The sequence below is a fragment of the Procambarus clarkii genome, chromosome 40, assembly GCF_040958095.1.
Source record: "Procambarus clarkii isolate CNS0578487 chromosome 40, FALCON_Pclarkii_2.0, whole genome shotgun sequence".
Taxonomy (NCBI): Eukaryota; Metazoa; Arthropoda; class Malacostraca; order Decapoda; family Cambaridae; genus Procambarus; species Procambarus clarkii.
In genome coordinates, this window is record NC_091189.1 from 14,289,145 (window position 1) to 14,314,857 (window position 25,713).

Genomic DNA, 25,713 nt, shown 5'->3' on the forward strand with positions numbered 1-25,713 from the left:
GTTGGTTTGGGTGACCTGATTAGTCTCACGTTTTTTGTCCTCGAGAATAGTGAACCAGTGGGGAAGGTTATGACAATAGAGGTAGGCTTAAGCTAAATGTAATCTCATAATTACGGCGACTTATATATTTAAGACATTAGATAGAAATGAACGACCTTAAAGCTAGTTCCTAATTAACATTGTCAGATACATATATTAACGCTCAAAAAGTTGTTTATCCTCTTGACAGCTTTAGATCATTAGTGTTATCAGACGTAGTGACATATTACTGTGAAATATGAGGGCCTTATGAGGAAACATGAACTCGACAATAAATTCAATTGATTTTGACGCTTCAGGCGTTGGGTATCAGCCGAGTACTGAACGTGACGTCCCACGTACCCGGGTACCATGAAGACTCTGGCATCTGTTACAAGACCCTCCCAGCCATGGACTCCGGCCATCAGAACCTGAGCCAGTACTTCCACGAGGCTATACACTTCATCGGTAAGTCCAACATTCACTCACGTTACCTCGCAGCTCCGTCTTGTGTAACGGGTAAGCTGCGAGTCATTTTACATGGTGCGTGAGTTGAGTGGGCGAGAGTGGTGAGTGTGAGGGCTTGTTTTGTTTCACTTTGCGAGTACCTCGACCCGCCACCCGGCACCACCACATACAGTGACGGTAATCCTGCTAATAAAATAATTCCCCATTAGGGCCTCAGTGTACAGTAGGGGAGACTAAGAGGGATAGGAATGGAGGGGGAGGGATGGATAGAGCTGAGAGGGGGAGGGGATACGGATGGAGAGGGGATATCAGGGAGGGGAGAGAAATCATAGCGGTGCAGTAATGGGGGGTGAGTCACTCTGGTAAAGTAATGAATAATACAGGGTTGACTAGAGAGTAATGTGCAGCCAGTAGGCGAGAAGTGACTCATCGCCTGGTGCTGGGCCTAGGCTCCTGCGTCGACGTCTGGTGCTGGCCTAGGCTCCTGCGTCGACGTCTGGTGCTGGCCTAGGCTCCTGCGTCGACGTCTGGTGCTGGCCTAGGCTCCTGCGTCGACGTCTGGTGCTGGCCTAGGCTCCTGCGTCGACGTCTGGTGCTGGCCTAGGCTCCTGCGTCGACGTCTGGTGCTGGCCTGGGCTCCTGGGTCGACGTCTGGTGCTGGCCTGGGCTCCTGCGTCGACGTCTGGTGCTGCCTTTCTCTTCCTCATTCATTACTGTTCTTGACTCGCATCTTCAATGTTAGTAGCAGCATATTAATAACAACCGGCATAGGCAGGGGAACGCAAAGAGCGGTAAAGCCGCCTGCTTACAAACCGGGTACGGATATCAACTTGTCAGGAACCGGTTAGTTGCCTTCCCTCACTGTGAAAACCACGGGAGCTCCCTCCCTTGTCCCACGTTATACCATCACTCCTTACAACGTTAATCCTCTCGCCTTTCTTCTGGTATCGTACTCGTGTCACGGTAGTATTTCAAACTGGAGTCTCTGGAGGGCTTTGTGAATCACTTGCGTAAATGGTTTCTTCTAGAATTGAGTTGGTTAATTCAGCGGTTCTACTACCGGCGCGGTCTTAGTCAAGTTGAGAGAGAAACATGCGATATTTTACGTTTAACTAATAATGGGCGCCCATATTGGTTATTAAGGGCAATAAAGGTACGAGTTCAGGTGGTGGGAGAGCTGTGGTGGAGGGCGCGTGTATCCTAACATGGGAGGTGTGGAGGTAATAAAGGCATTATTTGTGCACATTGATAACGCTTCTTATTTCCTACACAAGTGTGTGGTTGGCCCTGAGCGCCCACCCCACACTACACTACACCACTTGCTGGAGGGCACTTGCCTCAACCAGGAGCACTTGGCCCTTGGTTCACAAGGACCAGCACTTGCCTCTCCACGTTACACGGCACCTCCCCTCCCCCCCTCGGGAAGTCAACAGGGAGAGGATCTAGTGCCTTCCTGCTCGATTTTATATATTAATATTGAGGATCCATCCATATTAAGTAATTCAATATGATGATTAGCGAGGAAGGAGCGTCTTCCCCATCGACACTGTCCTTCCTTTCCTCACCACATCACCACTCACGAAAACATCTTTATTAATTTACAAGTGAGTGAGTGTATTAATTATCTGGTGGATGAGATCCCACGCGCGCTCCTGATAGCTGTAGCTGACGTCATTGTAAACAATCCTCAGCCGATGGATGTTCATATATATTTGTTCATCTGGTTACTGTGAGTTATGAGGTGGGTGAGGGTTGTGGCGGGAGGACTGTGAGGGTCAGCGTGCAGAGCACACAAGGGAGGGGGGGGGGGAGGTGATGGACTGGTGCAGGAATGTATGACAGTCGTCCAGTGATCTGCTTGAGAGGCGGTGACGTCATCCAGGCTTCGGGGCGCCAGCTGACGGCTCCCCTCTACTGCACATTACCCTCATTAAAACGCTAAATAGCTCCTAATTTGCCATAAGAAATGTGTTTTAATAAATGAGGTTGGGTGGTGGTGTGGGCAAGGTGAGCTGTGTAAGGGAGGAGGAGAGCGTATGGGGGGGGGGTGTTGACTGTTTCCCAGCGTCAACAGTCAACAAATCTGTTGAGAGGCGAGGCGGCCGCTCCATTAGGACCACACGTCATGAGTCATCGCCTCTCCCCTTCTCACCCCCCCCCCCCCCGGTGCTCTCCCAGGGGGGGGGGGCTCCCCTCCATACATTCACCTACGAAGGGGAAAGAATTGGCCGGGGATGGAGGGGGGGGAGCTGTTTGTTCCTCCTTCAGTGTGTGTGTGTGTGTGTGTGAGAGCTTCCCGCTCGCCGCCTCCCGCCGCCTCCTGCCGCCTCCTACCGCTTCTCATTTACGCGCTTAAGTTTTTTGTTCTCTTTGCAACTTCGTGTTTGTTTTTAATACAATTGCTGGTGTGTGCTTGTTTTCTCCCGTCTTGACTGGGAAGTGTTGCCCCCTTGTTGAACCTTTAGACACCTGTCTTGTTCCCCCCCCCTCCGTGTCCCCCCCCCTCCGTGTGTCCCTCAGTGTCCCCCCCCACTCTGTGTGTCCCTCAGTGTTCACACCGACCCTTCTTCCCTTATCGCCTATGACTCACAGTCGACAACAATGGCTGGGGATATTGATATTGACACGAGGTATTGACAGGCCCAGCCCAGCCCTTAGCCTGTACCTCAGGCCCGGCCCAGCCCCAGCCCAGCCCTTAGCCCGTACCACAGGCCCGGCCCAGCCCTCGGCCCGTACCACAGGCCCAGCCCTCGGCCCGTACCACAGACCCAGCCCAGCCCTCGGCCCGTACCACAGACCCAGCCCAGCCCTTAGCCCGTACCACAGGCCCAGCCCTCGGCCCGTACCACAGACCCAGCCCAGCCCTTAGCCCGTACCACAGGCCCGGCCCAGCCCTCGGCCCGTACCACAGACCAGCCCAGCCCAGCCCTTAGCCCGTACCTCAGGCCCAGCCCTCGGCCCGTACCTCAGGCCCAGCCCTCGGCCCGTACCTCAGGCCCAGCCCTCGGCCCGTACCTCAGGCCCAGCCCTCGGCCCGTACCTCAGGCCCAGCCCTCGGCCCGTACCTCAGGCCCAGCCCTCGGCCCGTACCTCAGGCCCAGCCCTCGGCCCGTACCTCAGGCCCAGCCCAGTCCTCGGCCCGCACCACAGGCCCGGCCCAGCCCTCGGCCCACAGCCCTCAGCTCCTGACCTGGATGTTCTTATGGTGCGTGTTAGGGCGAGTCGTCCCGGAACAAGAAACTAATAGTGAAGACGATCGTGGGAGGCTCTGGTTAACTGACTGGAAATCTTGATAATTGCACGTGTGTGGTGTCTTGTTTTTTTAGTCATTATCTTGGTTGTACCTGGAGCAGCCTTGGTGTGGTCAGCGGCCTCCTCCACCCAAGAGGGCGACGCCCCACCCTCTCCTCCAGGATAAGCTAACAAGACGCCAACTATAAAGTAATGCTACTGAATGACTCCCGAGAAAGACGTGAACATGCAACTCAATATTAACAAGTGCCATCACAGCTGGCCTTAATGGTATTAACATAAAGAACCAACAATGTGTGGTCGAGCGCTCATGAAAACACACATGATATATTTACGTGTTTATTTGAACTAATGAAACAGTCCTCACAAGTCCAGAGCTTCTTGCTTTTTATTGTTTGTTCCCATGGAACAATGGAGCCTACATTAGTGGAATTAGACCAGATGGTGGTAGTGTCTGCAGGTGGTGGTGGTGGTGGTGGTGGAGGACTGCGGGCGGTGGTGGTGAAGGAGGGGCTGCAGATAGGTTGTGTCGTGCACATGCACCCTAGAAACCATCTCCAGTATTACAGTGATGTTGACTTAACCAAAAACCAAAAGAACCATAAAGCCCGTGGAGCAGAGATGTACTGGTGGTACACGTCACCTTGAGACAGCCTGACGCAGGTGCTGCTGTCTGACGCGACGCTGCCGCCGCCGCCCTCCCGCCGGCCAGCTAGTACCCCCTTCAGAGCCCACATATGGCTCTCCCAGGACCTTTACTCTACACCAACTCTACTGGGGTAAAAACAAACCTGTACGGGTGGGTGTGTGTGTGTGTGTGTGTGTGTGTGTGTGTGTACTCACCTAGTTGTGTTTGCGGGGGTTGAGCTCTGGCTCTTTGGTCCCGCCTCTCAACCGTCAATCAACAGGTGTACAGATTCCTGAGCCTATCGGGCTCTGTCATATCTACACTTGAAACTGTGTATGGAGTGAGCCTCCACCACATCACCCCCTAATGCATTCCATTTGTCAACCACTCTGACACTAAAAAAGTTCTTTCTAATATCTCTGTGGCTCATTTGGGCACTCAGTTTCCACCTGTGTCCCCTTGTGCGTGTTCCCCTTGTGTTAAATAGACTGTCTTTATCTACCCTATCAATCCCCTTCAGAATCTTGAATGTGGTGATCATGTCCCCCCTAACTCTTCTGTCTTCCAGCGAAGTGAGGTTTAATTCCCGTAGTCTCTCCTCGTAGCTCATACCTCTCAGCTCGGATACTAGTCTGGTGGCAAACCTTTGAACCTTTTCCAGTTTAGTCTTATCCTTGACTAGATATGGACTCCATGCTGGGGCTGCATACTCCAGGATTGGCCTGACATGTGTGGCATACAAAGTTCTGAATGATTCTTTACACAAGTTTCTGAATGCCGTTCGTATGTTGGCCAGCCTGGCATATGCCGCTGATGTTATCCGCTTGATATGTGCTGCAGGAGACAGGTCTGGCGTGATATCAACCCCCAAGTCTTTTTCCTTCTCTGACTCCTGAAGAATTTCCTCTCCCAGATGATACCTTGTATCTGGCCTCCTGCTCCCTACACCTATCTTCATTACATTACATTTGGTTGGGTTAAACTCTAACAACCATTTGTTCGACCATTCCTTCAGCTTGTCTAGGTCTTCTTGAAGCCTCAAACAGTCCTCTTCTGTTTTAATCCTTCTCATAATTTTAGCATCGTCCGCAAACATTGAGAGAAATGAATCGATACCCTCCGGGAGATCATTTACATATATCAGAAACAAGATAGGACCGAGTACAGAGCCCTGTGGGACTCCACTGGTGACTTCACGCCAATCGGAGGTCTCACCCCTCACCGTAACTCTCTGCTTCCTATTGCTTAGATACTCCCTTATCCACTGGAGCACCTTACCAGCTACACCTGCCTGTCTCTCCAGCTTATGTACCAGCCTCTTATGCGGTACTGTGTCAAAGGCTTTCCGACAATCCAAGAAAATGCAGTCCGCCCAGCCCTCTCTTTCTTGCTTAATCTGTGTCACCTGATCGTAGAATTCTATCAAGCCTGTAAGGCAAGATTTACCCTCCCTGAATCCATGTTGGCGATTTGTCACGAAGTCCCTTCTCTCCAGATGTGTTACCAGGTTTTTTCTCACGATCTTCTCCATCACCTTGCATGGTATACAAGTCAAGGACACTGGCCTGTAGTTCAGTGCCTCTTGTCTGTCGCCCTTTTTGTATATTGGGACCACATTCGCCGTCTTCCATATTTCTGGTAGGTCTCCCGTCTCTAGTGATTTACTATACACTATGGAGAGTGGCAAGCAAAGTGCCTCTGCACACTCTTTCAGTACCCATGGTGAGATCCCATCTGGACCAACCGCCTTTCTAACATCCAGATCCAGCAGGTGTCTCTATCTGTGTGTGTGTGTGTGTGTGTGTGTGTGTGTGTGTGTGTGTGTGTGTGTGTGTGTGTATGTGTGTGTGTATGTGTGTGTGTGTATATATATATATATATATATATATATATATATATATATATATATATATATATATATATATATATATATATATATATATATATATATAATATATAATGTATATATATAATGTATATATATATAGCAAGCAACTAAATTAACTATATATATATATTTAGCAAGCCACTAAATAGAGAGATGGTGGAGTGTTGGAGGATGAGAAGCTGTGTTCTTTAAGAGGAACAGAGGGGGGAGCGAGAGGTCCATTCAGCCTCTTCATCATTGGAATCAATAAATGACAAAACCTCGCACCCTTGCATAAGCGGTTGGGTGGGGGGTTGGCGAGAGGACCCATTGTCATCATGAAATAGACTGGGGTTTTATGGTTTACGAAATGCCTACTTGCCATTGTTGTCAGTAAGACGAGGTCTGGGTTGCCGGAAAAGTCTCCCTTCCCTCCCCCTCCCCCCATCCAGGAGCACGGATGGCTCCATTACACGAGTGGGAGTTGTCATCAGTTGTCATTAACTACCAGTTGTAGCACCAAGAGCCATATAAATGAAACCCTTAGAAAGTTAGTTTGGCGTTAAGTGTGGAGGCGCTGGGTCATCGCCCCCGGGGGCGAAGCAAGGCCAGGAGAAAGCAAGAAAAAGTTAAAAAAAAAAAAAAGAAAGCTAGTTTGTGTTAGGATATGGGAGGGAAGTGAGTCAAGACATTACATAACGCCCACCACTCATTAATGCGTCACTTTCTTTATTAGACGACTCTCTCTCTCCTAAATTGATATAGGAAATGTGTGTAATATCACATTAAGTTTTTGCAACTACGTTACCAGTAAAGGTGATGTAAATGTAAAGAATGAAGCCAGGCGTTGAGGGAGGAGGTATGGGGGGGGGCGTGTGTAAGCCCAGGGAGGGCGAGTAGGAGGTAGGGGACGTGTGTGGGCCCAAGGAGGAGGAGGTAGGGGACGTGTGTGGGCCCAAGGAGGAGGAGGTAGGGGACGTGTGTGGGCCCAAGGAGGAGGAGGTAGGGGACGTGTGTGGGCCCAAGGAGGAGGAGGAGGGGGAGGTAGGGGACGTGTGTGGGCCCAAGGAGGAGGAGGAGGAGGGGGAGGTAGGGGACGTGTGTGGGCCCAAGGAGGAGGAGGAGGAGGGGGAGGTAGGGGACGTGGGGCCCAGGGAGGAAGACTCGTAGCGGCCAAGCAACCTGCTCTTGTCATCAGGTCGCTATTCGATACTCTGGCAGTCTTCAACATCGCATAGCTTGTCGCGTCTTGCCAGAGCCCAGGGAGGCCAACTTGGTAGACTGGTAGTTAGGTTCATGATGCATACTGAAGTGCGTTGGAACCTTTAGGTTTAAACTTTACCATACTAGAAATACAAGGTTACGAGGACCTGTCAAGGATGCTCCAATATGCAAATAATCAAACTTTAAACTTAATAAAGCAGCATTAAAGTAATGGCTGTCGCAAAGTCAACAAGACTAGTTTTAGGTAGTCAAGCTATTGTAGGCTAGAGCTTTGTATATAAATTTCCAATCCTTAAGGAACTAAATATTCGTGTACTGCGCAAGACGATGTAGGCGACAGGAAGCCCCATAGGTGACTGTTAGGGGGGAAACGGATGCACTATCGGCGAGTAAGGGGACACCCTAGACGTGGTCCACCCTCTTGCTGGAGGCTCGGAGCCACTTGTAGGGGGTGGGGGGCTTGCAGCCACCAGCCCTTGCTTGTTGGGGCGCCGCCTGATAAGGGAGCGGAATCCACATGAATCCGGAAAAGCATGGAGGAATCGACAAAACTAAAGAAAACGTAGGTGATGTGGCACAAAATATCAAGATAAGGCACGAGGCAGGCGAGGAGATGGAACACAAGGAAACTGCGTCTAAAAATTATTGAAACATTCAGACTTGCATGTCTTGGAGGGACAAGCTGATTCTGAGAGTAACGGCTCGAGTTGAGATTGGTGAAATTAAAATATTTGTCAGTCTGTGGTTGATGATACCGTGGTTGGATAGAGGGGGAGGAGGGGATGTAGGAAGAAGGGGAGATACTGTATATGGCAGAGAGGTGATGAAGCGTGAAGAGGGAAGTAGATGAGGTGATGGGTTGTCAGAGACACGTGCGGTATGATTTCCACTGTGATGGTTGGCATGGAGAGAGCCAGACTTGGGGAAGGGTGAATGGGAAATTCATGTTGCACCATCTGCTGTATAGAAAGGCTAGAGTTGCAGCGTCGTAGTCTTCGCCAGGTTAGGTTTCTGACAGTTGGGGGGAGCAGTAACGGGAATCTGACCCAGATAACAATTGTTGATCACAGTACTGATGAATGGGCATAAATTGATTTGAAGGTGACCATAGACGGATGACAAAGTTATTCCCAGAACTTAGAAACCTCCCTAGGAAGAAAGCTTAACTTACATTATCAAGAATGGCGAAGATTAAGTAATATTATCGCAGTATACAAATTGATTGAACGGGTATACGAACAGATATTAATAGTGTTAAATATCTTGACAGAATAGAACACGAAACTATGAATACAAATTGGACAACTTTGTATTCAGAAAACACCTTGGATAACCTTGGATAAATATTGGTTTGAAAATGTTGGGTTATGAAACAGATTACCGGGTAATGTAATTACCGAGTTATTTCGAGCGTAGCCTTCTGCAGTTACCTTTATCATTGGTTGGTTGGTTGGTTGCTTGGGTGGATTGACACGGGAGCTCTTAGTCTGGGCCAACAGGTCTGTTGCAGTGCTCCCTAGTTATTAGTTTCTTAATTGTAAACCCCGTAATAGTTATGAGGTAACTGGACAAGGCAACAGGGGATACATGTATCACCGAGTCTGCTTTCTTCAGTCTTTTATACAATTTTAGTGAGGTCGATATGAAGTAAAAGGTAAGCAGCAGAGTAGTGGGCAGCACAACGAGGAGTCGACAAGGCAGCAGCAGCAATAGTTAAACATTTCTCATTGCAGGTGTTATAGTGGTCAGAAAATGATAGACTTGGCGATTTGTTGTTTCAGTTTTAGCTATTCAGAATGAAGTGTCCATGTAGCACGGGCTATGGTGAGCCCGTAACCTGGCGAGGTGCAGTAATGTTTTAAATATGTCGGGGGGGGGGGGGGGGGGGGGAAGGGGACTAATATTTGTATTGGTAGCTGCGTGCCTCAGTGTTGTGACTTATACTTGTGTGGCGCGCTTGACGAGGCTCTTGTTTATAAATGATGGGGCAGGTCTGGTAAAGCGAGGTCGGCTGTCCCGTAGAGAGGCAGGAGGACCCGTAGTGGTAATAAGGGTGTATACGGGTTATGAAGTGGTGGCCGCCATCAGCCAGTTAGGAGGCGGAAGTGAGGTGACTGGAGCCCGCAGCGGGAGCGTGGCCGGATGACGCAATGATCGGTCACTACATTGGCTACTTCCACCACCAACCACCAGGGGGTGGGAATGGGGCCAGGATATGCTCAACACCTTGGTCAAGGGTTTCTCTTTAGCACTTGTTCCTGCACAGTAGCACATTGAATGTGTTCCTGCACAGTAGCACATTGAATGTGTTCCTGCACAGTAGCACATTGAATGTGTTCCTGCACAGTAGCACATTGAATGTGTTCCTGCACAGTAGCACATTGAATGTGTTCCTGCACAGTAGCACATTGAATGTGTTCCTGCACAGTAGCACATTGAATGTGTTCCTGCACAGTAGCACATTGAATGTGAATGCGAGCGGTCAGCGAGCGGTCGTGCCCCCTCCCCCCCCCCCCGGAAGATTTAGCCTGACGGCCGCCACCTTCAAGGTAACAAGGACCTTAACATTATATTTCCTGTCTTCAGAACGTGTGAGGTGGTCAAGGGATATCATTCATCTCTTCCCGTCTGATAGACACCAGCCTCCATACTGGGAATGAACAGCACCGCGGGCCATCTTGGTCCTCGAAAATAACAAACCTAGTCGGTAGCATTCTTGCTTTCGAGAGTAATATGACTGTTGTAAGTTTCTACGAGTTAGCATCATCTGTTAATATAGATAATACATAAATGCAGACTGAACAATTACTCATCCAATGCTGTAGACTCTGATTGTGTAACGATCTAATGAACTATTACAAAATTGTTAATAACTTTCCAAATATTCTCTTTAAAGACAAGTATCTGAAGTTTTCTTACTAGTCATCTGTTGCTAACTCAAAGCAGTCTCTTCAAAGTTGAATTTTTACACACCTTTTCCTCATCCCCCAAAAAGAGTATCGCGCGTGTGAGTGAGAGTGAGTGAGTTATAGATTCAGCTACTCGGAACAAGTTCCAAGTAGCACGAGCTATGGTGAGCCCGTAACTTACCTGGCACAGGAGTGGGGGCAAGTAGTACGGGCTATGGTGAGCCCGTAGTGGACTTACACCGGGAGCACCGCTCCTATGCCAGGTGTGTGTGTGTGTGTGTGTGTGTGTGTGTGTGTGTGTGTGTGTGTGTGTGTGTGTGTGTGTGTGTGTGTGTGTGTGTGTGTGTGTGTGTGTGTGTGTGAGAGTGTGAGTGTGAGTGTGAGTGTGAGTGTGAGAGAGAGAGAGAGAGAGAGAGAGATAAACACACACACACACACACACACACACACACACACACACACACACACACACACAGACACACACACACACACACACACACACACACACACACACACAGTACGTGAAGGTGAGCCAGGTGTAGCCATGTTTGTGGGGTTGTAAGCCACAAGGGTCAGGCTTGACCTGGGATTGTATCAGAGTTAGACACCGTTGGAGTGACTTGGCTGGTCCAGTGACATGCAGTAGTCACAACACATTATGTTCCGTGTGTGGCTCTGTTCCTTCAGTATTAGTAATGTATGTAAGGAGAGGCGCGAGTCGACGAGGTGTTGGCTTTAAAGATGAGGACCCAACGCCCACGGCAGGAGCGGCGGTCGTTGTTGCCAACTGCTAAAGATTCCTCATTCGTTGCTCTTTTTATCAATGTATTTCTGTATTTGATCTAAAATTGTTTGTTGTCTACTCCCGTTGTCTTTATGTACCCAAATACTAGTGTCTTGATCATTTTCTTCATTGTATATCGTTGCTTCACAACTTGAGGCATTGCCTTGTGTACTATTTCAACATTATTTTATTGCCTGTTATCTCGATTCCACGTAAAGCATATTTTGTTTGGTCCATGTTTTGACACTCTGCCCCTCACGAGCGCCTGTACCGCGTCCCTCCCCCCCCCCCCCCCCAACCTCTGCCTGGGTGACAGCCTGTACGCTACTATACACCAGGGCTCCGGAAGGGACCTCATGTGTAAGATATCACCATGGGCTGCAATTTTATGCTAAATCGCTGCTAATCTATTAATCTTCCGTGGATCTCCCTCTCTCTCTCCCCTCTCCCCCCCCTCTCCCTCTCTCCCCCCTCTCCCTCTCTCCCCCCTCTCCCTCTCTCCCCCCTCTCCCTCTCTCCCCCCTCTCCCTCTCTCCCCCCTCTCCCCCCTCTCCCTCTCTCCCCCCTCTCCCTCTCTCCCCCCTCTCCCTCTCTCCCCCCCTCTCCCTCTCTCCCCCCTCTCCCTCTCTCCCCCCTCTCCCTCTCTCCCTTCACTCGTTCCTTCCTTCCATGCTGTGTTTGGCGGCTGTTTACCAATGAACTTGCATAAGTACAGGTCTGCTTTATACATAGGTGACGTCAGGTCTTGTACAGCCGCCTTACACTGGCGGTCCCGGAGGACGCAGCCTAGCGGCGCCTCCATCGCTTCCACCACCATAAGAATAAAGGAAACTGCAGAAGGCCTATTGGGCCATGCGAGGCGGCTTCTATTCTTGCCAAACCATAGTCGTATATACAGTACAGTATATCTAGCCTACGTTTGAAACTGTCCAACGACCCTACGTCTGTTATAGCACCAGGTAATTTGCTCCATAAATCTACAGCCCTATTCATAAACCCGTTTTACACAGGTCTTTTATATCTAAACTTATCCATTTTGTAGCCGTTGTTTCGCATTCCATTTTGGGATGATGCATTTAGTGGCCTCTTGTTCCCCCTTGTTATAGCCTTTCACGTGTATTCTTCCATCATGTCATCCCCTCTTGCTGCTTTAAGAGACTGTCAGTAAAATATTTTTAATCTCTTCATGAGGGAGGGTTCTAATTCCTGAGATTAATTTGTACATCTTTATCTGTACAACTTTAAGTTAATTTATACAACTCTTAAAGTACGGAGACCAAAACTGGTCTTCATAATCTAAATGTTGCCTAACAACGGCAAGATGAAGTATAACATATTATTAACTCTTCTAGATATGAATCAAACATTTGCCTTATTTTGAACATTTATAAAAGTTTTTTTTAGGGGGTATAAAGATTCCATAATAATAATGACAACTCTGATTTGTTACCATTTTAGATTTGACAACTTCAATGTTGTGGTTATATTGGGTTACTCAGTAAACATGATCTAGGCTCCCAACTAAATATTTGTCACCATTCAAATGGATCCGTCGGTCTATCATCTATTTTATAAATAGTCTTTGCAGCAGTTTAGAGTCAAATGAGTATATTTCAGTCTAATTTTGTAAATGCAGTTTAAATGATGCTGGTTTATCTTGCGTCAAGGTCATGTATGCAATATATATAAATGTGATATTTAAGAGGTTTTTGGTACTCCACAAGCAACGGTTCCCACTTGGATTTTGGGGCCATTTATGTTAATTTTTATTTGTTAAATAACCATATCCTTGTCCAAAGTCTGACCCTTCCTCAGGTTATGCTCGCCCAAAGATGCATTTGTGAATTTTAATGTCCCTGTGTATTCAAAATCTCTTGTTCTCGAATAATAATTATATACTATGCTAGTATATAATAGAATTTATTGTATAGTTTGGCCCACTGTAGGCGTTTCGGTTCTGTTGGCAAATATTTGTATTTGCTGTACATGGAAGAAGCAATTTTTAAGTCATTGGCGGCTGAATTAACGAGTGGTTTATTAGGACGGTCTGCCAACTTAGGATTGCCCCCCCCCCCACACACACACCCAAAGCCTCTTATCTTTCTGGTCAAGTCATCGTGCAGGGAGGCCTCAGGGAGGAAGAGGCACAGTTTCAAGGCTTCGTTAAATTCAAGGTACATATGTTGGCCTGGAACTAATCCTCGTTTCTCAATCCTCTTCATACACAGTTCAAGATATTGTTAATGTTTAACCTCACTGGATTATTTGGTGACTGTACTGGAGTGTGGGTTACATTTGGTACGTCAGTGTTTATTTCAAAGGGTGTAATGTTAATATCATTTTTTGAGATCCGTGAAGTTGTAATTGTTTCAGTGGTTCTGGGAAGTTCGCCGATTGTTTGTTGTGCACATAAGATACCCACGAAATTCTGTTTTAATATTATATTATTATTTGCCATATGGTTAAGGCTGTTTCATCAAGTATGGCATAGTTGAAATTGTTAAGTTGCAGGCGAGAGTCAAAGACAGTTTCGCATTTTACAGACTGGCTAATGCAGAGAACAGGCTGGGGGGGGGGGGGGTACATGTGTGGACCAACACCTGCACACACAGTTCCAACACGTGTTACTAGTGGCAGGTGTACAAAATATCTGCACTCAGGCTTCCAGCAGGTATTAGCCTCATCGCCGGAAAATATACCAATACCAGCTTGTTCTAATCTTAACACACATGGGGGAGCCTGTCGGCCGAGCGGACAGCACGCTGGACTTGTGATCCTGTGGTCCTGGGTTCGATCCCATGTAACACGGGTCGGGGTTCCTCTCTCTACTTCTCTACCTTCTTTGCCCTCTACCCGTATTCTTACTTTTTATTCTCTACCAAGGGACTCCAAAACTTTTACCAAAGCCAACTCCCCGCCACGTGGTCCTAAGACGATTGACCGACTTAGGATTCTACACCCAGTATGACGTGACCTAGGCTCTGAGCAAAACCCTAGAGTCGCCTCTACGCTGCCACCACCAGACCAGTAACACAAGAGCAATGATCGAGGTCTGGATCGATCACGCTAATTAATCAACCTTGGGGCTTGATCCCCACTATAAACGATGACCTTGAGTGTGGAATTAATTACACGGGAATGATTCGATGTTAGAATCGGCGCCCAATCCAACTCTGCCTCGTGTGGACCACGTGACCAGGACAAGTATACACATAACCAAATGGAAACAATAAAATGCAAATTAATAACAAATTTAATTTATTAAAAGAAAACTAAAACAAAATCTAAATATGTTCACTCCCTATCACTTTAACACTCCCTACTTGACCTGAATGGCAAATGAGAAGACTATCCCTATAATTAACAATAGCAACTATACCTTGGGCGACCAGCGCTAGATGTTGGGCTGGTCTTGGGGAGAGGTAAGATGTTTGACCTCTTATCCCAGCTGCTCCCGTTTCCACACTAATCTCTCCCTTGTCTGGTCTACCCCAGACAGAACATTGTATCCTTCCGCCTAGTCAAAGTTTTACCAAGTTACTAGCCAGGTTTAAGTTATAACAATTAACCTCTGTTGTACTTAATTGATCCAGACTGGTTGAGTTATTTTACTGAAATTAAATTACACAAACATCTACGGCAGAGCTGTTCCCGATCACAAAAATGGTTATTAAAACTTTGAGAAATCGTAGACCTGATGACCTATGACCGCCGGTCACTCCGCCTTACAAGTTAGATCTGATTCGTGACGTCACTGATTGTGACTTAAACTCAATAATTAGAATACTCTTGATATTGTATCCAGTACTATTATACAATACAATTTTAATGCAAAATGAATAAAGGCTAATTTTCTCTAAATTACTGAATACTATAGGATGGTTCATTATACGCAGCTATGAACAAAGATGCCCGCCATTTGTGACTCAGACCTGCTAATTCCCAGGGGACTGGGCGTTGTTGAGAGGTCAGGTCCCTACTCGAACTTCTGGAACCTTCTGGAATAATTCTTACAACAGCCTAGTTTGTTACAACCCCCCCGCACAAGCACTTAGTAAACCTTGTTAATTTGTTAAAAATCACGAGGTTTAGTATCCAAACCCACAATTCAACTCATGCCACAAACAAAAGCTAACCTAACTAATAAAATTTGACAAATAATAGTCCAACATCATAATAAACATGTTCATATTTTTCTCAGCTGTCAACTGCCAGCAATCCTCCAATATCAGGAAACATACATCCTATCCTTACTGACATAGCTAAATACCATGTCCCTACTCTACCATCAAAAAACTAGCTATTAAACTCTCTTGGCTCTTCACTAGCCAAGTCCATGTGTCCTCTAGAGCCGGCCACATCGTGCTCAAACAAACATTAAAGTTATAAGTTCAGACTGAACTTTCAGTCATCCGGGAGCCTACTACGGAACTATCAGGTACACATCCGTGTACTAACCACTCCCCATCAATGTCAACCTTGACATGTTAAGGAACACACCTAACGTTTATTACATGTATCTAAAAATAAAAAATTCCTATACGATATCACAGGTTTCGGCTGACTGTACAGCCAAGTGTTCTCACTCACTAGAAGTGTCAATGTTTATATTGGTCCGCCTCTCCTGTGTTCAAACATTCTGAAAAAAAATAGCACAACATAATTTTCCATAACCGTTTGTTCTGGGCTGAGACAATTACACAGGGGCTTCGATTTTGATTACTGACCAATTTATAGAGTTAAATTTTCATATATTATACCAGAATTATTTTAAATCTGTTTTTCAACATTTAAAAAGTATTGATTCTAACTCTGTTTTTCAACATGTAAACAAAAGTGTCCAGATGTTCTTTACACAGATGTTCAGAGCCAACTTTGTTGTTTTGTATCAATTGTTCATATTGAGTAATCGAAAAAAAAAATCGATGCTGCTGGATGCTGAATGTAGTCGCTGACGATGACGGTGTCGATCTTGCTTCTCCCCATGTGTAGACATCAATACCTGGTCCTCTTGTACTCCCATCCGGTACTCCTGAATGACGACAGAGTGTAGTAGAACTGAGTGCCAAGTGACAGATGCTGGAATACTGTTACTTCGGCCATTAATCTTGCTCTCGACAGTCCACACGCCTTCGTATCAATCACAGTTCACACGGCAGTCTTGATGTTAAACTTGACGTCGCAGATGACCACAGCAGAGCAGGACTGGATGTACCAACGGTGTCTCTTAGCAGGAGTGGTGTCAGAAGGTCGTAGAGGCGGGTTGCTTGTTTGCAGAACAGGTGAATCTCGTCTTCCATCATTGCTCACGTCATCTCAGGCGTTTCTTGATGTCACCAGGTTACTAGGCCGTAAACACCAACTGTGTATACCCTCGTACCGCCGACTTTAGGCCAAAGGAGACAATTTTGCGACCTTCTATTGGCGAGTCCCGGTACTCTGTAGGGAAACCGTGCCTTCCACCTGTGACCGCCTTAGTTCTGCTTTCTTGTTACTTCAGATGACGTAATCATTAATCCTCCGGCGAAACTCTTGAGTACTGCTACGTGCTTTCCATTTCTTGACCTCTCCTCCAACACTGCTGGAATGGCTGCAGTCTTGATGACGCAGCAGGTGGGTAGTGGTGATCTCGAGACAGCTACCCCGGCGTTGTATGGCACCTCCGGTGACTGCTATAATGTGGACAGCTCGCTGGCCCTGACAACCTCGTTAGTGACGTGAGGCGTCGGCCGGGTGACTCTTGGACAGTCACTCATCCCCAAAGTAACTGATGTATGGGTTACTGGGGTCTGGTGGGGGGAGGGCTTTGTGTAACGTGCCTCCCCCCTCGGTCTTTACAGACAAGGGTTCACGTGTGGCTGGAACAACTGGGTCGGTGTACCAATCAGACCTGGGGAACAGACAGACACAACACAGCGGAAGCATAGATATACTCTGGGTTTGGTGGAGGTGGAACCCCAGAGCACGGTAAAAGTTGCTACCTGAGTCAAGTATAGACATAGTACATCTCATTGCCTTTACAGGAAAATCTAATGAATACTAAATTATACTAACCAAGGAAGTTACTTTACTGTACAGCGCGAGATCTCGTCACCATAGGGTGGCGAGACTGCACCTGACTACTGATGAGCGATGACAGAGGGTCATCCTCATCTTCTGACTCGTCGGTGAAGCCATGAGTCAGCACTGCTGAGTCAGGAACTAGACCCGCTGAAGGCAGTTCTAATTCCTCTCTAGCATGATAATGTTTCAATTTATTTGCATGAATTGTCCTTTCCACCTGGTCCTCGAACACTCCTTTTATAACAAGATTAACCGGCCCCGCCCTTTTAATTACTCTATATGGTCCTCGCCACCTCGGAGCTAGTTTCCTGCTCTGATTGGCGGGCGCAGCCTCATTCACTCTCAATACGAGGCTTCCTTCCTTCAACTCAAGAGGGCGCACTTTCTTGTCATAAAAATGAGCATACCGAGTCCGTGCCTTCTTGGACGCTTCAGCTGCAATATTCCATGCATTTCTCATTTTACCCAGGACCTCTGAAGGATAGTCCTCCCCGTATGCAACATTATGTCTGTTAAGCAGACCTGACGGGAAATTGCATGAATTACCAGTAAACAAATGAAGTGGTTGGGTGTTAATTGATTGGTGGATGGCAGTATTCAAGGCGAACTGAACATAGGGTAGGTGTTCATCCCAGGTGTTTGCATCATGTTCAGCAAGGATTGCAAGCATATCCTTGACTGAACGATTAGTCCGTTCCGTCATTCCGTTTGCTTGTGGGTGGTAGGCTGTTGTAAAAGCCGAAGTTGTCTCTAAAATCTTACAAACTTCTCTAAATATATTCCATACAGTAGCGTGTATCACCGGATAATGTATTAAAACAATACTAGCTAAATTTAAGAGCCGCGATACCATAGTTTCAAATGTTCAAATTGTTTTAAAACTTGAATACCCTATGTTGCGATGCTTCAGTACGATAGTTTAATTAACTGATTTCACAACGCATTGTTATCGTAGTGTATCATTCGTTGTGTAGTGAGCTGCGTGGCGCACTTTCCGTCTGGATAACATCCACCTCATCCATCCCCCGCGCTGCCCAACCTTTTCGTTGGCAGTCACTGTCCACAAGAGCACTCACCCAGCCCCCCCTTCCTCGCTGGCGATGCAGGGCGAGTGTGCAGCGACGCCACAGGAAGAACACAGCTGGCACAACTGTTCTGGCCACCGCTAGAGAATCCTGCTCCCCTTCTCCCCCCCCCCCATCCCGTCTATCTCATTCACCCCACCATCTTCACCGTTTCTCTACCATTCTTCACCCGTCCCTCATACCTTTCCTGGAATGCTGTCTAGTTGTCCTCGGAATATCTGGATACGTTTTGAGCCACCCTCTTCCCAGGGCCCGTCCGCCAGGTCACCGTCAGTAATTGTGTTGCGTGGGGAAAGTGTTGTAGTTCAGCTTTCGTACATTGACCTTTAATTCTAGAATAACTAGGACACCATCTGGATATGGATGATTTATATCTGCTAGAAGTGGTTACGACGAGTCATGGAACAGATAAGCTGGCGTGGCTAGCGGAGGTAGACGTCCACTCATGTGAGGTTCTGCAGTGACTCAAAAGATACATCCCTTGATTAGATAAGCAACAGCGTGTGTGGTTGGCGCCTGTTATATCACTCTACCATTAGGTCCCAGCACACCCACCTGCTCTTAATTAATACATCGACGCCACTTTACTGGAAGACAACACATGCAAGCTTTACCAGCACTCTCATAGCTTGCTCAGCTGGCTTACCTAACGCTGATTAAAAAAAATGGGGGTCTACTGTTTTGTCCTGGTTACTAGCCATGCTGTACCTGATTAGTTATATTTCATCTTGACTCTAGGGTTTTGTTGTTTCCGGCCTTAAGTTGTGGATGGAGTTGGCTTCCTTAATTAGTTTTTGAATTCCCGTTATTTGTGTTCATTTTGTTGATCATTCTTTTTGTTGAACACCCGTACAGGTGGCGCTTATTTCTTTACATTTCCAATTTACGTATCCAGCTTTACCTAATTGACGTCTGTTCTCTCTCTAAAAGAGGCTGTCTTTGGCCACCTTGTACATTTCCCCTATATTTATATATTATATATATAATATATATATATATAATAATATTATATAGTGATAATATCCTCTTTGTTCCTTCATTCCTCTTGGATTATGATATTTGAGGTGCCTTAACCTATCCTGGTACTCTGGCCTGCGTGTTGCATGTGTGGTGTATCCTGCTGGTGTAATAAGCGGTGTGGTGAAGGTGGTGAGGGAAGGTTGTAGTGGTGGGAACAAAGCGCGCGGGTTCTATCCAGCATAGTTCAGTGCACGGTAGCTAGTCGCTACATGACACAGTTGACGGTGTTGCTGAGTGGCTGGTGTTTCCTGGTACTGTGACCCTTCCATTATAATGTGGCTCGCTTTACCTCCCATCACCAGCTCATTCTAAACTCCATATCCCAGCAAGTATAAGAAATATTGCAGGAACAAACGTGGACATCTTCAATAAAAAACTAGATAGTTTTCTTCAAGAAGTGCCGGACCAACCGGGCTGTAGTAGATATGTGGGCCTGCGGGCCGTTCCAAGCAACAGCCTGGTGGACCAAGCTCTCAAGTCAAGTCTGGCCTCGGGCCGGGCTTAGGGAGTAGAAGAACTAGAACACCATCCAGTATATGATTTAACATGTACAGTATTTGCACGTCAGTGTTTAGTTATTTGTGGCGAGAAAATACCTTGTCGTGATGCTGTGTATGGAGTATTTAAGAGTAACAAATCATATGGGGAGTTAAGGCGTTAAATGTGCGGAGGCGCGTGACGAGGACGCCCAACAGGTAGTCCGGAGATGACTCATGAAGGGGCGGGTCCTTTCACGATAGAGTTGAGACAGCTGGAAAGTCGCCCACATCACAGCTCTAGTCTGTTCAACCTTCCTCTTCTACCTTTCGTTAACCACTTCAAGTCAACCGTGTGGCGTGTCAGCTCAATTTAATCCCATGGTTAAAGTATCTATACCTGGATGGGGTTCTCGTAGTTCTACTTCCCAAGCCCGGCCAGGGGCTAGGCTTGACTTGAGAGCTTGGTCCAACAGGCTGTTGCCTGGAGTGGCCCGCATTATGGGCTATTCATGCCCGTGCCACCTCTTGGGTGGCTTAATCTTCATCAATCAACCATCAACCTTTTACGTTTTTGCAGACTTCTCATGTAGTGTGAATGGAACGTTGGTTGGATAATACATAATTGAGCTCTGCATATAATGGACTTCAGAATTAGCTGAACTAAAATTATAACTGACTATATGTGAGCATTCTTCTATCTGGAGTTGTACAAAAATTCATTTTCTAAAGGCTGCCTATCTTTAGCCAATGTTTAGTGTTTAGTCAGTAAAAAAAAAAAAAAAAAAAAAAAAAAAAACTAAACGTAAGAGTGTGCGGCAACGTGAATGAAAATGCCTGTGAAATAGATATATATAATGGGATGGGGAGGTTGGGAGGAGTGGCTGTGGTCATTCATAATCCTGACCTAGCTGATCCGTTCATTGTTTGGAGCTTACTAGTCAACGTCGATTGAGGGGAGGCGGTCAGGGCTCTTTGGCAGTGGGTGAGGGGGTTTAGACGCCAAGTTTGCAGATGGGGTGTGTGGAGGAGGCGGGGGCTGAGCGAGAAGAACATTTTGCATATGTCAGAAGATTTTCCCAAGGTGTAATTGCTAATTTTTGTCAGCAGCCAACACGGTTAGGCTGGCACAACGTCTATAATCTGGGAGGCCGTCATCGTTGAGAAAGCTATTTCCTCAAGCTTTACACGAGCCGCACCTTTGCCCAACATTTATGTCTAGAATAGACTGGTGATAATATATGGTGTAAATCTGTGTAGCGTGACTGATATAGGTGGTGTTGGGGTTGACAATGAAGCGTGAGACAGTCCTTGCCACCATCACCACCTGCTGCTGCCCCGCCCGCCATGTTTACTGTACTTATTACGACCCTTTCATCGCTCTTGCCTCCGTTAACTGTATTTGATTTTATACTTCCCTTGTCTCTTGATTAGCATCTTCAGTGGCCGTATGATGTAGATTGGTAAAGTTTGGTGCGTACTGGAGGGGGAGAGGAGCAGCAGCATAGTGTGAGGGCTGACTAAGTGTATGAGTCACAATAATCCCAGACACCCGGTGGCTATGACTGATGATGTCCCGCCCTCCCACCTGTCATGTACACGCTGCCTTACGCGTTATATACTGTACGTTCATGTAGCCATACGCAGCTACCCTACCACCATTAAGTCATACTCTTATAAAAGAAAACGTCTGAGCATGCTGCTGTAGATATAGGCTTCGTTGGATACTTCTGTTAACAAAGCTGATCAAATACCTTGTTAAGTAGATGAGCCACTGTTACTCGGTATTTCGTTCAGCAACTTTTTTTTTCATTCATACATGTGACAATGAGAATGGATGGTGACAGTGACAATTCTCAATCAAGTTGAGAATGGATGGCGGTCTTCCGCTTACTGTTGCCGGCAACATCCGAGCCCTGGAACCACAAGTGCATCCCGCGTCACCACTTCTTATTCACGCATTTGGAGTAATGGTTTATAATTCCATTCTGCTTTGGTTCTCTCTATTTTCATGGCATAAAGAACTAAAAACTATCCATATCAGAACTGTGAAGAACGATCGATATGGTTTCCCATAGTATAATTAGTTAGACATCTCGTCATTGGCTGTTTTTTCCCTACTATTGTTTGTGAGTAAAATGACTAAGATAATAAGTTACCTAATTTATCAATAACTTAAATGACACATGATCTGGAAGCAATAATTTTACCAGGCTCAAATAGCAAACAACTGTGCTATAGTGCGTTGTGGAGCTTTCAAAAGAATTTTGTCTCTTCCCCCTCTTTTTCTGAGTCATAAAACATGCTGAGGGCGAGGCCGGGAGGGGTTGTGTGAGCAGTGTGTTTAAGGAACATTAGGCTAATGTACAGCAGCATAGGACGCTGCTGCTGTACTCTACTACCTTGTACTCCTACCTTGTAGGAGTAAAAGGTAGTGGATTTCTATCCTGTAAATAACCATTGTTTACTTAGTTACCACACGGGTGCATTTTTTTCGTATGTTAATTTTCACTTGGATCTAAAATAATTTTCATGCGCATACATAATGCAGCGTTTTACATGTACTATTGCTGTAATTTTTTAAATTCAGCTGGGAGAGGAAGGGCGAGCAGTCCCCCCCCCAGTGTGGGGCTCTAGCCCTGGGCCTAAACAATAGGGGGCTCATGACTAGCAACCCAAACAAAAGATTTGCAAACAATTATTGCTTTTGTCTTTGGGCAGTTGGTCTGAACGGTGCCCCCAGCAATTTTACAAGGTACAGAAACCTCTATGCTCATATTAACACGGCAGTAGGTAGCGAATACAGTATGTGTGGTGCGTATTTCCAGTATCAGTGCGTGTGTGTGTAATACATTCACATACAGCATATGTGTTTAGGTATTTGTGTATTTAATCGAGTATATTAATTGTTTACAGTAATCCACACTAAACATTGCTTTGCTCATGAATTATTAAGTTACCTTACACAATTCTGCTAATTGTAAGACATTGACAACTTTCATTAATTGTATTTGTTTACTTTCCAGATGAGGCTCGACAAGCCGGCGCTAGAGTGTTGGTCCATTGTCAGGCGGGGGTGTCACGCTCACCCACTATAGTGATCGCCTACCTGATGAAGCACACCCGCATGACAATGGTAGACTCGTACAAGTACGTTAAGTCTCGACGTCTGATTATCTCCCCAAACCTCAACTTCATGGGACAGCTGGTAGAGTGGGAAGCTGCTCTTCAGGCCGATAAAACTGAGGCAGACTGCAAACCTTGTCACCAATGTCAATGGCAACGGCAAGAGGTTAAAAAGGTTCCTAGTGCTTGCCAAGTATGACAGCCGCCAAAAGGAGTTGGACTCTACAATACTGCCCCGGTTGAGGGCTTGGGTAGCTTCAGTATGGACATGACAGAGGCCAGTGCAGCATCAAGCAGGAAAGAGTGTGGGTGTTTGAGGCAAGAACAAGATCCATGTCATGCCACTCCACAGGAAGATGCTACTAATCTTGCATCTCTTGGTCAGTCTCTCCACACCAGTTTCCACTCGCATAAGCTGACCAGACTCTTCCTCAATGACTTGGAAATTAAGCTTAGTGAAGAGGTACAAAGAAGAGAAGCTACAGAAAAAGACATTACCTGTATCAGAAACGTGCATAGCGCAAATATATTGTATAATAGTACTGAGGATGTCACTTTGAAGTCTTCAAAAAGATGTCACTGCAGAGAGGAAGATCTGCAGGGAGTAGGAGACAGAGAGAAAGTGAGCACTGCAAAAAGAATGCGCACAGAAGAAGTGGTTCTTAGTCTGTAAATGTTATTTAAATATGTATAATCAAAATCAGGGTCGTGTGTATCGAGTCTGCATGCATTAGTGATGAGTGTGGTGTGTTTACAGGTTGGTCACGTGGAATGGGACAAATGTTGCATATTACACATTTTCTTTGCAACATTTAATCAGTTTACTATTAAAGGGGTTTATAACCTTCAAATCCCATGGACTTCCAAAATAAAATTTATTTTTAATTGATTACACATAAAATAAAACATTAAAGCTAGTACACTGAAGGTTGTGAGAACTAAAGTCGGAACTATTTGTTTTAATATTGTTTCTTGCGTTAATGACCACAAGAGTGTGTTGTTCAGAGATGTGGCATCTTCATATTCAGATTTAATTCCTACATATAACAGAATGCAGAACTTTTATGTTCAAACAAAATTTTAGAGAAGACCTGAAGATTGAGAAGGCCCATCCCTTCTCTCAGTTGACCGTCTGCTTTTGATGAGCAGTTTGGGGCAGTTCAGATAGTGCAGTATTAGTACAGTTAATGTGTACCTTTGCCTTAACTAGGGTTTAATCAACACTAGTAATTAAAAATTTTTAGATGCTAGTTTTCTTGTATCGTGTGTATGCAAGGAGAAAATACTACATTGCCTTATCAGGAGCCTTTCATCGTTTCTGACAAGTTATGTGATGCGTCTCCTTCAGTGTAAACATTGTGATGTGACGAGGGAACCGTTGCTCGAGTCAGGGTCTTAGGAAGCATAGTTTTCCCAGGTCACTGCACAACACCCACACTTATCACCCACAACTTGAAGTCTTTAGATTTACAGCTAGTGACTGGCACTTTGGGGAGCCAACTTAATAAACTACAAACTAGAGTATGTTTTAATTGACTTGTAGTTGTCCATTAGTGGTGGATAATAACTCTAGTTGTCATAGCCTCTAGGTATTATATAAAGTTTAGAGACCATTCCAGCAGCTCATAATGTTCATGTAGCAACCACAGTTAAAAAAAAATTGCTAATCACAATATAATTGGTGCACAATGTCAGAGGTGGTCAGGGGATAGTTTATCATGTCGGTAAATTACTCATTTCTGCCCAATCCTCTGCATCACTCCAACTCTTATCCTGTGAATTTAAAGTCATTGCAAATGTTGCCAGTGTTTTAGGTGTAACTGCAGTAAGGACCAAATGTTTAAAATGAAATGCCAGAATTGTGTGATTACCAGTAGTGGCCTGGTGTAGCGAGGGTCTTGTACTTATGATGCCTTTACTCATTCAGGGGATTTGTAAGGGATCTGATGTCTGTAATGTTATGTTTGGACTTTACATACAGCATTTCTGTAATCTAGAGTAAAAGTGGAATTCAGTTGCATTAGAACGGAAGTATAGTAGTGTCAAGTAATTTTCGGCCTCTTGCACTCAGGAAGTAGAGGTGGTGATGCCATGTGGCAATTTGCTGCCTCTTAAATTTGGCTCAGTTTTTCTCCATCAAATAGTTGTTATGCATATATATAGATATATGTATATCTGTACATATATATATTCATGATTTATGCCAATAAACTTCAAATCCTATTTATGACACAAACTTAGATTTGTTGTAGTACAAAGACAAAAATTATGATTTCATCCTAGTTTTTAGTTCATAGCAAATAAAAGTTCGTTCTTGTGCCACTAGAATTGTCTTGCTATCCAAAGTATTGGGTACACAATTGCCAAGACGATAAGCCCTTATCAAAGGCTTGCTTCTTTTGGTTAATGTTTCATTAGAAACTCACATTACATATAAAATATAAAAAATATAAAAAACCTTGGAACATATACCAAGAAAATCAAGTGTTTGAATAAAAGAATGCGAGCGAGTAGTATTTGCCATTACAGGCATGAGAGTTCATGCTGAGCATCAGAGTTGTCTTCAGTATCTCAGCTTAGGTTTTACAGTCTGAAAACGAAAAAAATCTAGTCTTGTATATTAGGATTATTTCATGTTTTTAACTATACATTTTTTTTATCCAGCAGATTGTATTTATTGTACATGATTTAGTGCAAATCATGACTTCGTATTTATTATCTAGACATTATTGGATAGGGTTTATATATCTGCTCTATCATTTTAAGATTTAAAATAAATGTTCAGATACATAA

At 45.6% G+C, this 25,713-nt stretch overlaps 1 protein-coding gene across 4 annotated transcripts in view; it reads left to right on the plus strand.

Moving 5' to 3' along the window:
- Positions 1–25,713, plus strand: part of LOC123757922 (dual specificity protein phosphatase 10) — a 60,403-nt gene extending 34,690 nt beyond the window's left edge. For 2 of the 4 annotated variants that reach the window (XM_045741883.2, XM_069338726.1), the window contains exons 4-5: positions 339–486; positions 22,821–25,713. In XM_045741883.2, the coding sequence (XP_045597839.1) occupies positions 339–486; positions 22,821–23,119 (447 nt within the window). In that variant the 3' untranslated portion in view covers positions 23,120–25,713. Of the gene's footprint in view, positions 1–338; positions 487–10,043; positions 10,200–11,882; positions 12,110–22,820 lie in introns of all 4 variants that reach the window. The other 2 variants (XR_011231007.1, XM_045741885.2) reach the window with 2 other exon arrangements.